General features: G+C 38.5%; 1 protein-coding gene across 3 annotated transcripts in view; it reads left to right on the forward strand.

Annotated features, from left to right (window-relative positions):
* Nucleotides 1–16,591, forward strand: part of PTPN12 (protein tyrosine phosphatase non-receptor type 12) — a 69,557-nt gene that overhangs the window by 43,154 nt on the left and 9,812 nt on the right. For all 3 annotated transcript variants that reach the window (XM_066550888.1, XM_066550887.1, XM_066550886.1), the window contains exons 9-12: nucleotides 42–108; nucleotides 687–764; nucleotides 851–949; nucleotides 10,016–10,101. In XM_066550888.1, the coding sequence (XP_066406985.1) occupies nucleotides 42–108; nucleotides 687–764; nucleotides 851–949; nucleotides 10,016–10,101 (330 nt within the window). The remainder of the gene's footprint in view (nucleotides 1–41; nucleotides 109–686; nucleotides 765–850; nucleotides 950–10,015; nucleotides 10,102–16,591) is intronic.

Raw genomic sequence — 16,591 nt, forward strand, 5'->3', positions numbered from 1 at the left:
AAATTTAAATAATATCTAACACTTATCTTTTTATGTTATAGTGCAGGGTGTGGAAGAACAGGAGCCATCTGTGCCATAGATTATACATGGAATTTGCTTAAAGCTGGGGTAAGGAATCCTAAAAGAAGTTTTATGACATTCTGTAATTTCATAACAGGGATTGATTGAGCTTCAAAGTGTTCAAAAATAGGGAAATGTTTAGGACATTCTGGAACTCTTTACAGGTTGGATGTTTAGTTTCATTGCACTCATGCTTTAGTATGAACTTACTGTCTTTGACAGGAAGTTTTTATCTAAATAGGTCTCTATAAAATTCTAATTAAAAAAAATAGATTTCAGTATAAATTGATTTTTAAATTTAACTTTCTCAGTCTCTCTGATTTATCATGCAGCTAAAATATAAAGGGGTATCTTCATTCTGGGATTTTTAGATTATGAAGCATTGTTAATATTGCAGTGCCATATTCATGGCATTGGTTATTTCATTTCAAAAATGCTTGAAATGCTCTCATCTGATCTAAATCAAAGGTAAATTTGAAGTTGCTTTGAAAAAAAATTTAATAGTTGCAGTGTGGAGAGAACAGATTAACTTTACCTATAAAAGTTAGACTTTTTTGTGTTTAACAGCTTTTATATTGTTGTTTTGACAGTTATGTTATTGTAATCAACTTGCTTCTGTATTTCAGAAAATACCTGAAGAATTCAATGTATTTAATTTAATCCAGGAAATGAGGACACAGAGGCATTCTGCAGTGCAAACAAAGGTATAGGTTTTTTTAAATAAATGTGATAATATATTGCTATTCTTTGAGAAGATCTTGTGCATTAATTTTTATCTGGTACCTTACAGGAGCAGTATGAGCTTGTCCATCGAGCCATAGCACAACTGTTTGAAAAGCAACTGCAAAAATACGAAAGTTGTGCAGACTGGAAGATTGCAGATGGAGTGGTAGGTGTCTTTCCCATATGTAGCTGTTAGCTTCTGATGATAATTCTCCTGTGAAGTTGTTTTTAGTGTTCAATGGTGTGATCTTATTAAGCTCTCATGGTTTTTTAAAGTACTGCTTGCATTGAAATAGGTTAGGGGAGAGAAATAAAAGTTTAAAATGCTTTTGTCAGAGAGCTGCATGCTCTATCCTTTTAACAAAGGAGAAGGAAGTGGAAAAAATATTCTTCATTGGTATTTACAGTATTTGAGGATTTTTCTGTCTTTCTATCCTTCCCCTTTAAATTTCATATGCCCTATATGTTTGTTCTCTTTTTTTTTTGTTTAGATATGTTTTCTCGGCTGCTGCTGGGCACTGTGTGAAAAATGGCTTTTGGATTAATATATTCTTTCTCTCCCACAGTCCAGAACTCTGTACCACCCTTTGTCCCTGGATTGTGTTTTGTTTATTCAGTGATTTTCTGTCCCTAATTGGTGTAGATTCCATAGCTCTCTAGAGGGAGTATGAGTGGTATCTCCAGGACTCTGAAATATCTGGAAGCAATTTTAAAAATGCTTTTATTAATAAGCATCCTATTTATTTTAGGGATCTAGCTATCCTATATGTGCTTTCTAGGAAGTATAGAATGTTTTCAGTTCTTGGATTAAATGTATCCACCCTTCTGCTAACCCCTGAGCATTTATATGGTTCATGCAGTACTTATGAGGTCTTCAGTCATGACAAGGAGCTTGTTGACTAAATGCAGTATGGAAGTATGGATAGGGCTGGCTATTTTTATTTGTTACAGGTTTGATTAAGCTGATGTGTGATTTTTATTTTTTTTTCCTGAGAAATGAGCATGGCAGGGTTTGGAATATGCAGATTGATTAGCTTTGTACAGAAGTGATTTCTAAGTACTTGAGTTTTGATTATAAAATAATAGGTAGATCAGTCTACTGTATCTTCTGGTTATTTGCCTTAAATCTGACCTGTGTCTGTGCTCTTATATAGGATGAAAAATGTCTCTTATTAACTTACTCCTATTGCTATATATACATTAAATGACTTGCATATTCCAGAAGATGAGTAAAGCTGTGGCAGATTATGGTGGTACTCTGTAACAAAGGCAAGTGCTGTCTTTAGCACAGCTTGAGAGATCTGCTGACTAATAAAACAAGACCAAGTAGGAAATGGATAGGTAATGTATATGGGGGTGAGAGAGGGATGAATCCCAGCTCTGAAAAGGCAGTGATGGAGTTTGAGTTTTGAGTTTTGCTTGGATATGATCTTGGTTTATGATCAACAAGTTGTAAAGGAAATTGAATTTTAGCAGTTACTTGGAAACTGGTAAGAGCAGAGAATGTAATGTCCTTGTGTGGGTACTTGCAGTTGGACTACTGACTGCATGTCAAGTCTGCTTATCTCAAAAATATGTTGCAGAATTTGAACATTAAACAACTGGACAAGGATCAAAGGTGTTGGAAGGCTCAATCTAAAGAACAGCCAGACTGAGATGGAGAAAAAAATGGCTGAGGTTAAATACAGCAGAGGCTGACTAACCACAGAAAGCTGATTACTCTTAACTTTTTCTAAGGAATACCAGTGAGACCTGAAAGACTTAATAAAAAAGTGACATTTGTCTAAAAAATGCAACATGAAGCTGCAGAGCTCCTTGCAGCTGAAAGCCTGTATCTTTGGGGTGAATATCTCACCATCTTGGAATCTTCCATGAGTTTCACTGACCTCTGACCTGTCAAATTCCAGAGCTGCAATCTGTTGGAAAACATTCTAGGGAAGGATCCCAGTATGCCTGCTCTGATCTTATTCTTCCCTGAAGTTCCCTTCAGTCACTGCTGGAAGCAGGGCCAAGTCAATCTTTGTCTGACTAGGCATAGCCTGCTTTGTGTTGGAAATGATGCTTCTGCCTTTTGTTACTTGAATAATTCTGCAGAAAGCTTGAGGGGAACCAAGTCTCATAGGTGGAGAATTTCTGTATCTAAAAGTTTGGTACTTAAATTTGCTACTGTCCATTTATTACAAAAATTGCTTTGAATGAATTAACTGATGTAGGCTTAGCTTCTGTTCAGGATTTATAAGGGAAACTTCACATATCCAGTTAAATATTTTCTCAAAACTTTGAAGCTCACTTGAGACATCACTTTGATATTCTGACAAAGCTCCTTTTTTTCGTTCAGGAATGTGGCATCTGTTGTATATAATGTCTGATTTTCCCCAGAAGTTTTCTATTTTGCTTTCTTTTAAAAAAACAAACAACCATTCTGGGATATATTCTGGTTAAAAAACTAAATCTGAGGCAGGAATTTTTCAAGTAACTTTATTAAATACAATGTAGTATTCTAAGGCTCCTTCATGTATGTTACTCTGCCTGCAGATGCTACAGCAGCTATGAAATCTTCAATATGTGAACGGTTTTTATTATGCCCAGTGAAAAATAATTCCAAAAAATTCCAAAAAATACATGTGCCTACTTTGGCTATAATACTATTAGTTAAGTAGGAGATGCTCCTGGGCTGAAGAGGAAATGTCAGCTATTCTGTTTTGATAATGCTGTGAAGAGCTGGAGTGCTCCGTAGGGTCCATTTCATGGTTTGTTTCCCTCTTGCTGTTCTCATTTCCAGCAGTGTTGAAATGGGTTGAGTTCCAGAGGCTCTGTGAGCAGGGCTTGCCAGCAACATCCCAGTAAAATCCCAGTAAAAGGTTAATCTGATTGGCACTGAGGGGCAGCATTCATGGGGAAGTAGCTCAGACACAATCCCAAACGTGTGTTCCTGGGAACTTGCCAGCTTTGCCCTGCTGGAAACAATACTGTAAAAAGTCAGCAGCAAGGCATGCAGGGCTTGAACAGAGACTTAGGATAGGGTTAGAATTTCCATCAGAATTTGATAGATCCCAAACCATGTCAAAAATACATGATGTGCTTTAATGTAGGAAATGTATACCATGTAGTTATACCTGTTGTGAATGTGTAGAGCTGCAAATGTTTGACAGAGCACTAAGTATTTAAATGAATTGAAATAAGGAAAGCTCTGCTCAGACACCAGTAATTTCAACAGTACCCCAAGCAGCCAAATTTCAGGGTGAAGAATTGCTGCTCAGGAGCCATTTTTTTGTGACAAGGAAAGAATTCAGATGCTAAATTTGATAATCAGAACTATTACCTTCCCCTACTTAGTAGTACTTTCCAGTTACCAAACAATTAAATTGGAACAGAGTCCTGGACTGAAGCCCTTCTCACTGAAATTCTTGGTCATATTGTCATGTATTTCAAGTCAATAGCTGTGCTTCTCACCATCACTGGCTTTGTTAGTACTGCTGTGAAAATATTACACTTGATGTTGTGTTTGGAAGCTTTGAAAGATATGTGAAATCATTAGTCTTGGTCATCTGATAAGGTATCAGTCAGATTTGTATCAGTTAAATATTTTATGAGTTATTTGAGAAGGTTCCTCATGAGCTGAAGTGAACTGGATCTGTGAATTGTAGCTGTCTTGGAAAGTCTGAATCATATGGAATTTCATCAAGTTGGATGTTGTGTTTGGAAGGCAGAAAAAGAAAGTTGGTTAAAAGACAACCAAGCTCACTCTCAATTCAGAAATGTTTCTTTGAATTTTTTCTCTTGACAGTACCAAGCATGTTAGGGTACTGCAAGTCCTTGCTTTGCCCTTATCCATGAGTAGAAGCTTGTGTTAGTAATCACTTTCTCCAAAATCTGGCAGTGCTGGTGCTCTCAGTGTCTCTTGCATTTTGTGCTGTAAAAGTAACAGAGTTCTGTTGTGGTGGTTGACTGCACTTGTAGAAGTCACGGAGGAATTGGATGCTCTAAGAAGAATGTTGTTATTTGAAACATTAATGGTTTAGAAACTGTAAGTGAAAAGTCTGTGCTGTTCATATTCTCTTTGGTGTTTGGCAGCTTGGAAGGATATTTTTTGTCATTGCAGCCTTCTAAAAAATCATGTATTTCTTCAGAGACATTGATCTCGTTGTCTCTGTTGGAATGTTTTATTTAATCTGAGTCACTTGAGTGTATCATTTCAATCTGAAGTATTTCTCTTTTTATCTACTGATGCTCAGTGATTCCCATGCTGCTTTATAAAAAGGGCAAAAGGAATGCCTCAATTCCTTTTAAGGGAAAACATGAGATTACTTCTGGAGGAATCTTTGCAGTAAATTTGCCAGTATTTTACTAGTACAGAAAGGTTCTGAATGACATTAAATATTTCCACAGTGAGTTTCCAAAAGAAAGTGATACATTGCAATTCCTGGGAAAAAGGTTTTGAATTGTAGTCAGTGTGTGTGAAATCTCAGTCTAAGACTGAGTTCCTCTATTTGCCTGAAGTTAGTGCCAGCAGTTTGGTGACTGAGCCAGTGGTGGAAGCAGGTGGAGGAAAGACCCCCCTAGGGAGGTGATAGCACAGTTTGGGTTACCTTAGACAGTGGGAAATCCTTGTTTCTCTGCATTACTGCAGGAACACGAGTTACTCTGCATTTTAGTAGGCCAGGGGCAATCTACACAAAGTATTTGAGTTTATGGCCTTGTCAATTATTAATGTAGTCTTTCATAGGTAGGTATGCACTCGTCTGTATATCTGCAGTTTAACAGAATACCTAGAAATTGCTAACTATGAGCAGTTGCACTTGATCTCAGTAGCTGCTTCCTCAGGGGAGCAACTCCAAGGGAGCTCATGAACTGTTGAGCATTTGATGCAAATAGACACAAAGGTTGGGGAAAGATCCTGTTTTTTTCTTTACCCATGTTACACTGAGAAGACAGTGCAGTGAGACAGTAGGGTAGTTGTCCTCTGTGAGAAAGCAGGGTGCTACACTGAACACTTAGTGAACTGCACATTTGTAAATCCATTTTTAAAACATGATTCTGTATGATAACCCCTGTGAGCTACGTGTGTTGTCCTGATTTGTCTAAGCTGATACTTTTAAAAATTGTGCTCTGCCTGAGAATGCAACATCTGTCTGGAGAAGCAAGGGAGTGCTGACTGATGTTGATAAGCTGTGCTTAGGAAGGCTGTGGAAGGCTTTTTCTTAATACCACCATCTGCTCCTCTCCACAGATGCAGTCATCCCAGTGAGATACCCTGTATTCGCTTTCAGAGCCGAGCTCCCTCCTTTCTGCTCCGTGCTGGTTTTTCTGCATGTTTGCCTATTCACTTAGTTTGATGTATATGACAGGGAAATCTGTGAGTTGGTGTCACTCAAGGGTGAGAAATACTCAAAATACTGGTTATTCCCTATTCTTGTAACACAGAATTGAGAACAAGTGACAGGGAATGACTTCTCTAAAAGTAAACAAAGCCTTCACAGAAACATCAATCCATGGAGCTAATTAAGGAAAGTAGCAAAGTGCCTCTTTTTTTTTGGTGACAGTAAATCCTGTAATCATTCTTGTTCTTCATTCAATGTAACTAAAACAGTGAATGGATCTGGAGCTGAACCTGATGCACAAGTGAAACTTTCAACACCTCTCTGTCTGAAGCCTTCCCTGTGTACAAAATTGGGTAACCACTGGCTTTTCTGGTGTTAAATTTAAAAGTATCATTTTGTGTGTGCAGATTTTCTTGTTGGGTTTTGTTTGGGAGTTTAAATGGTTCTTTTTCAAGGAATTGCTTTTGTAAACTCTGTGGTTGTGCATGTGCCTTGGACATTTGAGTTTATATACATTTTTTTAGGGCTTATACATATATTTTGTTACCAGTAACAAAAATAGCAGCGCCCTTTCAGCTACTTCTGCCTGTCTCAACTAGAAACAGCTTGTTAGTGTATATGTGGAGTTTAAAAAAGCTTTGACATATGTTAGCTTCTCTAATAAGCTTTTTCTTCTGCCTGTGAGAAAAGCATATCTCAGGAAACATTCTGTTCACAAACACTTTACTTTACAAACATAGAAGGACAGGGATGCAGCTGCTGGTTTGTTTTCTGGACAAGTTAGTCTAGAGCCAACAGGCACACCCTTTCCCTTGCCAATACCCTTTAGAAAAATGAGTGCATAAATAAGAAATGTGTTCCTGAAAACTTCTGTGCTAGTGGAGCTGAACTGGGAGACTTTTCTGCTCTGTTGTAGGATGGAGAGGTTGGTGGTGAGGGGGAGGAACTCTTGTGGAGTCTCTCTCTTTCTAGCATCTTTCTGCCTTGTGAAACTGGGATGGGCTGCAGTGCTGAAGCAAGGCCAGCAGCCCACTCTGTGCTCGGGATGCAGTTGTTTAGGATGCATTCATTTCTAGCTTTGGTTGTTAATACTTCTGAGTAAGGGGAGCCTTTTTAGTACAATACCAATGCACTCAGTGCTATCCATAGTAACAAATACATAAGGGAGAGATTCAGAGTTTGCATTGCACCACTGGGGGAAGCAGGGAGGAACATGGCACAACCATTGAGCAGGAAACAGAGTTTATTGTGGAATACTGGGAGCCTCAGCATCTTTGGCACCAAAATTTTTGAGAGAAGCTGATGGAGGGGTTGGATGTTCATGGCCCATGGTAATGTTTCCAGTGCTGGGGACCCCAAATCTGGATGCAAACCACTGTAGACATACTAATTTAAAAACCCCAAAACAACTCGCATTCATATTTTTCCTCAGTCATTAGTTGCTTCCAAAGCAGGTGAGAGGAGGTGAATCTGCCCCTCTGCTCCATGCCTGAGACCCCACCTTGGGTTGTGCTGCCAGCACTGGGGTCCCCAGCACAGGAGGGACCCGTTGGAGTGAGTCCCCAGGAGGGACACAGAGAGGAGCACAGGGATGAGCAGGTCTCCTTAGAAGATTGAGGGAGTTGTGGTGGCTCAGCCTGGAGAAAAGAAGGCTCCAGGGTGACCTCACTGTGGCCTTGCAGTACTTCCAGGAGCTCATGAGAGAGATGGGGACAGGGTTTTTAGCAGGGCCTGTTGCAGGAGGACAAAGCATCATGGTTTTCAATTCAGACAGTACATTCAGACTAGATGGAAAGAAGAAATGTTTTGTGATGAGGATGATGAAACACTGGAACAGGTTGCCCAGAGAGGCTGCAGATGCCCCATCCTGGCATTCCTGCCAGCAGCCAAGGCCAGCTTGGACAGGGCTCTGAGTAACTTGATCTTTTTAAAGATGTCCCTGATCATTGCAGGAAGGTGTGGATTAAATGGCCTTTGAAGGTCCCTTCCTACAGAAACTGTTCTATGATTGTATGAAACCAAACAACCTTGATTGACTGCAGTGGGAGCTTCAGTGGTGTTCATTTAAATGTGAGTGGCTTTTATCTGCTAATTGAATCTTACTCCAAAAAACCCTGATAGCTTGAGCTAGTGGTCAGCAGGACAATGAACTCCCTGTGCAATTTCCCTGAAAGGGCTAACACCATCCATTCATTAAGGAACAATAGGGTGTTTCTGCTGGAGTACTTGTGCAATATTATATTTGACAGCAACTTAATGGGGGCATTTAGGGAAAAACAGTAAGAAAGATCAAAATAGTTCATTTTTTTCTGCACAGGTAAAGCTCCACTTAGTACACTGAGGAATAGAATTTGATAATAGACTCTTCACAGTAGCCAGCAGCAGTATGGTAACTTTTAAGACAAGTAATGGAAGCTAAAAACATTTAACTAATTAATCTGAATTTAAGTGAAGGTAGTTAACTGTTGAGGCAACTTGTAGTTTATCTTCCAAAGCAAAAATTGCTCACTGAATTCAAATGCAACTATCACATCTGAAGCAGAAAATTAACAGGGAATTGCCTTTTGTTCTGTAAGACTGAGGGAGGTCAATCCCTATCACCAGTCTCAGCAGCAGGCTGGCAGAGCAGACCCTATTGCCTGAACGTGGTATTGGCCTTTGAAATGTATTACACCCATTTGGGATATTGTTCTTTTTAAAGATTGCTTTTTAAAAGGGAACCTCTGCAAGAACAGCCTTTAGGTAAAATGAGCATTAAAGTTAAGATAACACTAAGGTCCTCCTTGGTTTTGTTGGGTCTTTGGCTGTGGCACATCTTTGGAAATAGGATGTCAGCTTTAGACTGTTGCATGTTCTGCTTTGATTTTTAATCATATATGGTTTTTTCCTTATTTTTGCCTAGGGGCTGGGCTGTAGTTAAATAAAGTTCATGGCCACTCTTGGGGTGGTGTGTTTTAGATCTGTGGTGAAACCAGTGCTGGTTGTTTGCAGCTAAACAGTGCTGGTTGTTTGCTGCAGCTCTTGCTGAGCAGTGTTTGCACAGTCAGGAACTGGCAAAGGCCCACCTGTGGAAGGTTATGAGTGATTGCTTTGGCATTGCTTCTGTGATTTCTTTTTATCTTCTCCCACTTCTCCTTTGCCTGCTGAACAATTTTGTCTTGACCCCCAAGTTTTCCTGCTGTTCCTCTTTCCCCTCCAGGGGTGGAGTGGAGCAATGAGAGAGAGAGAGTGACTCTCGTGGGGTTTAGCTGCCTGCCAGGGTTAACACACAGCAGTATTTTACATGTATATACATGTAAGTCTAAATACCTGCACATATAAAAAATATTTTATATTAATGGTCCTAAATGGAAATTAAAATCTTCATTCTTTGCTGAGTAAATTAAACTTTCTTGTACACAAATGGGAGGTTATTTGGAAGTGTTCTAGATCAATGCATTAGGAAACAAGGGGTTAAGATCTTTCTCATTTTCTCACAACACTGTAGATTATTCTTATCTTCATTGGAGTGATTGTACAAGTGAAAATAACTAGACTGACTGGAAAATAAATGCTTTATTTTCCAATTATTCATTTAATTATTCAAGTGAATAATTGGGAGGGTGTCTGAGAGCTTGCTCACTACTAAAGAAAGATCAGCTTTTGAGTATTTTCTCTAGTGGATTGTTCAATGGCAAACAGACCAAAATCTTCAGTCAGAAAAATTTGAAGTTGGATACACAAGGTGAAAAATAATTTTGTACATTTAGAAGAGAGTTTTCGAAGTGATCTCCATATGGCAGCCAAAAATAGATCATAATGTTATATATTACTGCCAAGTGTCATTACAGATCTTTGGACCTCACAGTTCAAATATTCTATGTATCAGCTTTACAGCCATGAGTAAAAATATCCTTTTTTCTTTTAATCAGGATGAAAATAATACAGAAAATGCTGTCAGTTCTTCAGATGCTGAGAAACAGGATTCTCCTCCACCAAAGCCTCCACGGACCCGCAGGTACTTAACTGTGATCCTCTACTATTTTAGGCTGAAAGATAAATAAAAAATAGAATAAAGCTACTGATAGCATAAAAACTAAAGATTAATATGTTGTGTTTATAAATAGAAATATACATAATGCAAATAGAAGTCTTATAATTGACTCTAAATATAAGCTACAATATTTTTGTGAAGTCTGTGTTTAAATATACCAACCTTGCAATGATTATCTGTAAACAGACATGTTTACTAGTCAGATATGTTACATCTACTTATGTTTTAATTCTGCTAGGTGATAGTAGCAAAACAAACTTCAAATAACCTCAAATAATGACTGAATCCTCCTTTTTGGAGACAAAACCATAATGACACATACCCATTTATTCTAGAAAAATCTCAGACAAATACTGCTTTTGACTAGAGTATGACAACCAAATGCTGTTATTATTGAGAAGAGTTGGTCTCACGAATCCTTTCATTCAGCAGAGGAAAATCTTCTCTAGCTTTTAAAATGCTTAGGCATAGCTTTGCAGAAGCCAAAATGAAATCTGAACCAACAGATTCATCACCCTAAAACAGGTGCTCAACCCAAGTGTTAAGACAGCTAAAGAAGCAGATCTCCTGAACAGGGTGCCCAAGTCCCCCAGCTGGTTTGTAGCAGCTTACAGTGGCCTTTGGCCTTTGGCAGGTGATCTGGCCTGTGTTAAAACAGATACAAGGGCAGCACTTGGGTTTCCTAAAGTTGTTGAATGACATAAGAAACCACCAGCCAGGTGATATTCTTGGATAATATTTAGGCAGAAGTAAAGTATAATTCCTTTAAAATAAAGAAAGAGATGGAAGTAGGTTAGGGCCTTTTACAAACAAGTGATAGGTTGGTGCTATGTAGGCAATATATTTTTTACCTTATTTGGATTGATGGTAATGGGACTGTATTCAATGATGTAGATTAAGATGATGACAGAGGAGTGTTAACCTGTGTTCATGATGAGTTCCAAGCTCTTGAAACTTCATCACTGAGCTTAGAAATATGATTTTGGTCCAATAGATGATTTCCTTACTAGTGTTCCTTGAAATAATCTTAGGTGAACCTTAGTTTTTATCATTTTTATATATTAATATAATATTACCATATGTAAAATTCATGTAATTCATGTTTAAGCACACATCTGTCTTATCTGCACTGCATTGTTCTTTACTTGCTGCATTAAGTTAAAATCTTTTAATCTCTCCTCAAGGCCTGGGGTTTTTTGGGCCTGTTTCCATGAAATCATACTTTCCCATCTGCCAGCAGTGGCAGGCAGATTGATTTCTTAGAGGTGAATAAATGGAAGCTTTTAGCAAAGCTGTTGTCTTTCTAAAATGGAGACTATTTTTGAAAAACAATTAATTAAACTCCTCCTGGAAGATGCTTCTGAGGAAAGACTTCATTTGCTATTAGTCACATCTGCTCAAAATACCCCCTAATGAGCATGTTTTATTCTGGATGTGGGGGGTAATTTTACAAATCTACAGCCTGACTCAGGACATAGAGCCAGGTTTTGTGTATTGTGGATGTTTTGGCATATATTAACATCCTTTTCCTGGGGAGGATGGGAGAGCAGAGTCAGTGAAACATTTTAATTTAATCCCCATATGTACAGGAAAACATTTTTAGGTTGCCAGCCAAATGTGTACTTGAGTTTTACATGCACTGTCTCTGAAGAAGTTACAAGTGAGTTGCTAAAGCTACTATTTTTGAAAAGAAATAAGGCTTTTACATTCTTTATAACCTATGTTGTAAATGCCTTTATAATGTATATTTAGTAAACCAAGCTGCATTTTTTAAATGGAAGGTTGAACATGTGCTTTTTCTAAAGCAAGAAGGGCTCTAGGGACTGATAGTGCAGAGTACTTTGGGTAAGCTTGGTTTCAGGTGAACTTGCCTGAGGTGATCCTGAGTGAGCAGGAAAAAAATGGGATTTTATTCTAGGCCTCAGGATGCTTGTTTTCCATATTGTTACTGACTAAGCCATGTTTGCTTAGACAGTAAAGTCTGTGATACCTGTTAGTTGTTTTCTGACAGCCCCAAATCTGCTGGATGAGATGGTGGCATCTCCTCTGCAGCCCTTTGCACTGGCTAACCATGCAGGTCATGGCAGGATTTGTCTGTGAAGGTGGCTTTCTCACTCTCTCTTGTTCTCTTTGTAGTGGTCTAATGAAAACATCTCAGGATCTTCTTTAGACTTCAGGATCTCTTCTTCTGAAAGTGCAGCTTGTATCCTGTAGCTCTTGTCTGTGCTGAGGATGAGATGTCACTACAGACTTTTACCATGAGTGGGAGGAAGCTTACTCAGAGTTGTAATTAATCCTTTTAGTACTTGCTTTGGCCTGGGCATGTATTGGGGAAGGAGTGATACTTTCTAGGCTGCTTTTCTGTCTTCTTGGAAGTTTGGAGTATCTTTAGGATATTGTAATTATTTTGGTATTAAATTGGTATTTTATTAGGTCACCATGAAGCATCTAGCTGGGCTTGTTTTGCAGAGGTTTGGAATTGTATTGCCTTCCAAGCTTTTATCCCCTTGTAGTGCTTTAGTGTAATTCCACTTGCTGTACATTATGTGAGTGTTATCATTTAGCCTAATGTCTCTCTCTGTTTGATGTCAACATAAAAAATATTCTAATATTACTCCTTGATTATTACAGAGGTAAACAAGAACAACTCATTAGTGCATACACCAGCACCTTATCCTAGAAATTGCTTGGCAGTTGATGATCACTTCTTGTGGAAGTCACCTCTCTTTAGAGGACCTGGGGGATGGAAAGTCTTTGTTAGCCGTGTTTTAATTATTTTCAGGTTAAGGTAGGAAGAGGGCATAAGGAAGGTTTAACTTTGTTATATAAGAGACTGCAAAAAACTTAAGTTTTAAGTTTACGTTTAAGTTTAGACAGTACTTGATTTTAGGTGATTGATGTGTCAGAATTCAGAGGGAGCACCTTAATGCCTTTCAGTATTAGTCTGTGAAATATTTGTGTGCTTAGTAGTTGATTCTAAAGTACTGGGGAAAAGAGGTGATTTATTTTAGCCAGACTTGGTTACAAAAATTTCTTTATTTTCAAGTTCAAATGCAGTTTGAAATCAAAGCATAGACTTAGACATAAACTCATAAAAAGCAAAGATGATTTAACAGCTTTTTTGTATGCAGTGCAATGAAGAGCAATGTGCTGCTGTCTGAAGGTGGAAGGGTAAAATACTGTAGCATTTTAACTTCTCATCAGATTCTGTTCAGACTTCAGTCCAATGATAGTAAATACATTTCCAGGGTTATGTATTACTCTATTTCATTTCAAGCCCTGAAAACCATCTCTATCTCCTACAAAGCTAAGATAAAACTCATTGATGGATATTCTTAGTTAACTGTCTCTAACACGTATGCCACAATTAAAAAACCAAAAAGCCTCAGAAAGTAAATTTTAAGAAATAAATTCACCAGCTGGTTGTTTTTATTAATTCATTGTACTTTTATTTTAATTTTTGTAGTACTTTTGCAGCAGCTTCACTTACCTGGACTGTTGCTTTTCTTTCATGTGGATGGCAGTGATTTAATGCTAAAGTAGAATAATGTGGTTGTCTAGCTTCAGCCTGCTTACGTTGAGTTTAATTTTCCTATTTTAATTATGAGGGAGGATGTAGAGCTTGGTATCTATTTTTGGTTGTTCATATCAGCTGCATTCCATGACCTTGGCATCACTCTCTTTTATTTGAAATACCCTACAGTATGCTGCATAGAATAATCATGGATTACTTAAGGCTTTTTTTCTTTTCAACACTGGCCAAGTTTCACTTAAATCTGAACCTATTGTGTGCAGTTGCAGTAATGTAGCTCTTTTCCATCAGGAGTAGAATGGATTAGATTTTAAAACATTCTAAAAATTTATAATGAATTGCAGAAAGCAATAAATGGCTTGTTTTTCTTGTACACATTTTTGGTTGAAAGCTGTGGGAAGGTTTTTTTTCCGGACAAGTTATAGTACTTTTGACAAATTTTGTGTAATTGTTACTATGAGAAATAATTGCAAAAAGGTGTTCTTGCCTAATTCATGGTTTACCTGACACCTGAGAAGGCACTGGGGCGCTGCATCAGCTGTGTGGCAATGGGAGTGTATGAAAAAGCTGCCATAATCACCCAGGGGAATTCCATTTCCAGCTGTAAATGAGGCAGTGCCAAGGTAGTGGCATTCCAAGATTATCAGGAGCTTTTGGATCTGAAGAGGCACTTGAAGGCTGAGTCATGACAAAGCTTTCTATTTTTTTATCACACCATGAGGTTTTCAACCCTATGTGTTTATTTAAAGGTATAGTACAGGGAAGCTTACTTCTCTTACTTGAATGGCCTGGCTTTCTTTGCTTCACTGACTCTTTTCTGTCTCAATAGCTCCTTCATGAGCTTTCTGTGAGTTTCCTGGTACTTTAAACCAATCTGGTCTTACTTCTCCTGTTGTTTTTGAGTATTAGTAGCAGATAATTTTCTGCCTCTGGGGGCAGAAATGTCTGTGGAGCACAGCTGGTGAAGGACATGCCCAAAGACAGCATTATGCTGCAGCCCAGAATGCCCAAGATTCACAAGACTTCTAGAAAAAACTAGTGCCAAACAGAGATCTTCTGAATGTCTTCATGTCCTAATATTTCTGCTGCGTGGAAATGAACAGAATCATTATTTGCAATGCAGAACGTGTGAAATAGTAGTATTAAAAATATCAGTAAAATGGAAAAAAATCTTGCCTATTGGGATTTATTTCTGAATTTAAAGAGAAAAAAATACATTAGGGTGCTATTTGGGCATCTCAATTGCTGAGGACAGATACCCTTCAATATTAATAAGGCAAAGAATGATTTTGACAAATAATTTCTCATGTCTTCACTGTAAGCTCTCATCTAAAAATGAAGAAGTGACATTTAACTTCAAATGTAATGATGAACATTGTAGTAGTTCTGTTGAGATGTGTAGGAGGAAGGTGTTTAATCAACTTCTGGGCTGCTGATTTGTGCAGCATTTCCTTTATCATCAGTTCTACAGATACATCTAAGGGAACTGTTTGCATAGCTGTGAGGCTCTGTTTACCAGTGATCAAAGGGTAGAGTGATTGTATTGACCAGTAATTGGTGAAGAACCTTTGAATTGGTGAAGAATTTTGACTGGTATTGTGGACCTATATCCTTGTTATATCTAGTTGAATGCTAATTTGCTCCTTTAGCTTATTGTAATGCATAAGATTAGGTCTGTGCCAGAGAAGGAATTAGTTTTGCTGATTGTTAATAACTCTGGGTCAGGAAAATCAGGTCAATAAGGGAAAACTGTGATTTTCAGTAGGAGGATTTAGTGGAGATTACAGATGAGCACCACTGCTGGTAAAAGGGGGCGTGTAAATATTTGTGCAAGTGTACCCACTGTCTCCCTCCCTATTTGGAAGAGAGGAGAGAAATGCAAGAGGAGGGAATTCTCTTGTCCTTAGTGTGTATTAAATTGGAGCAAGATTAATGCCCCTCCGTTTTATCTTTACTTTCTTTACTGTCTTTTTTTTTTTACCTTACTGTCTTTTCTTTACTAATTCAGGCAAACACCTTATTCTCAACCTTATTAATTTTTCAACAACTATAGGCAAGAATTCCCAAATTACTTCAATTAAATTGCTTAGACATGCTTTGTATTTCTTCTGTTTTAATGTAAGAAAAGCAGCAATATACAAGTGCTGGGAGGAGGAATTTGAGGCCCAACTCTTTGTGACAGGAGTCAGGCAGAGAATGGAAAAAATCACCCAGGACTGCAAGAGGACCTGGGGTTTTCCAGATACAAAGATACAGGAACTTGTAGAAGATCATTTGGAAGCTGGGAAGCTTGCTGTACTTGAGGGGTTTGGATTTTCACAAACTGAGAATCCAAATGGTTCTCTTTAGTATGGAATCCCTTGTATAAAGATTTTAGTTCTGCAACCCATTCTGCTATAGTTTGGTGTTAATAAAGTCACAATGATGAAACACATGCTGTAGCCTGTCCCAAGTCAGGTGCTTTTAGTGCTCTAGTAAACTCAGTTATGAAACAGTCTTTGGGCTTTTTTTGTTTTGGGTTTTTCCCTATATGTCATGATAGTCTCAAGTGTTTGCACTTGCTGGGTCCTTCTTAGGCATGATTTGGAAGTAGAGGAGCCAAAGTAGTACTTTGATTGTCTCATTATGTGGCATGCAGACAAATAATGAGAGCCTGTCCTTTGTCTTGTAGACAGAGTTCTTGTGCAACCTTGTCCTCCTTATGCTGGAGGGTCTCATGAGAGCAGAGCAGGGGCAGAGCAGAATTCCCTCCTTCCATGTGCTGGCCATGCTGCTTTGGATGCAGCCCAGGACATGGTTGGTTTTTGGACTGTGGGTTGGTTTCTGCACGCTGCTGGGTCATGTCCAGCCTCTGTCCACCAGCCCCCCCTGTCCTTCTCCACAGGCTGCTCCAGGCTGTTTAACCCCCAGTCTGGATGGATG

Source organism: Molothrus aeneus, chromosome 5, assembly GCF_037042795.1.
Source record: "Molothrus aeneus isolate 106 chromosome 5, BPBGC_Maene_1.0, whole genome shotgun sequence".
NCBI lineage: Eukaryota > Metazoa > Chordata > Aves > Passeriformes > Icteridae > Molothrus > Molothrus aeneus.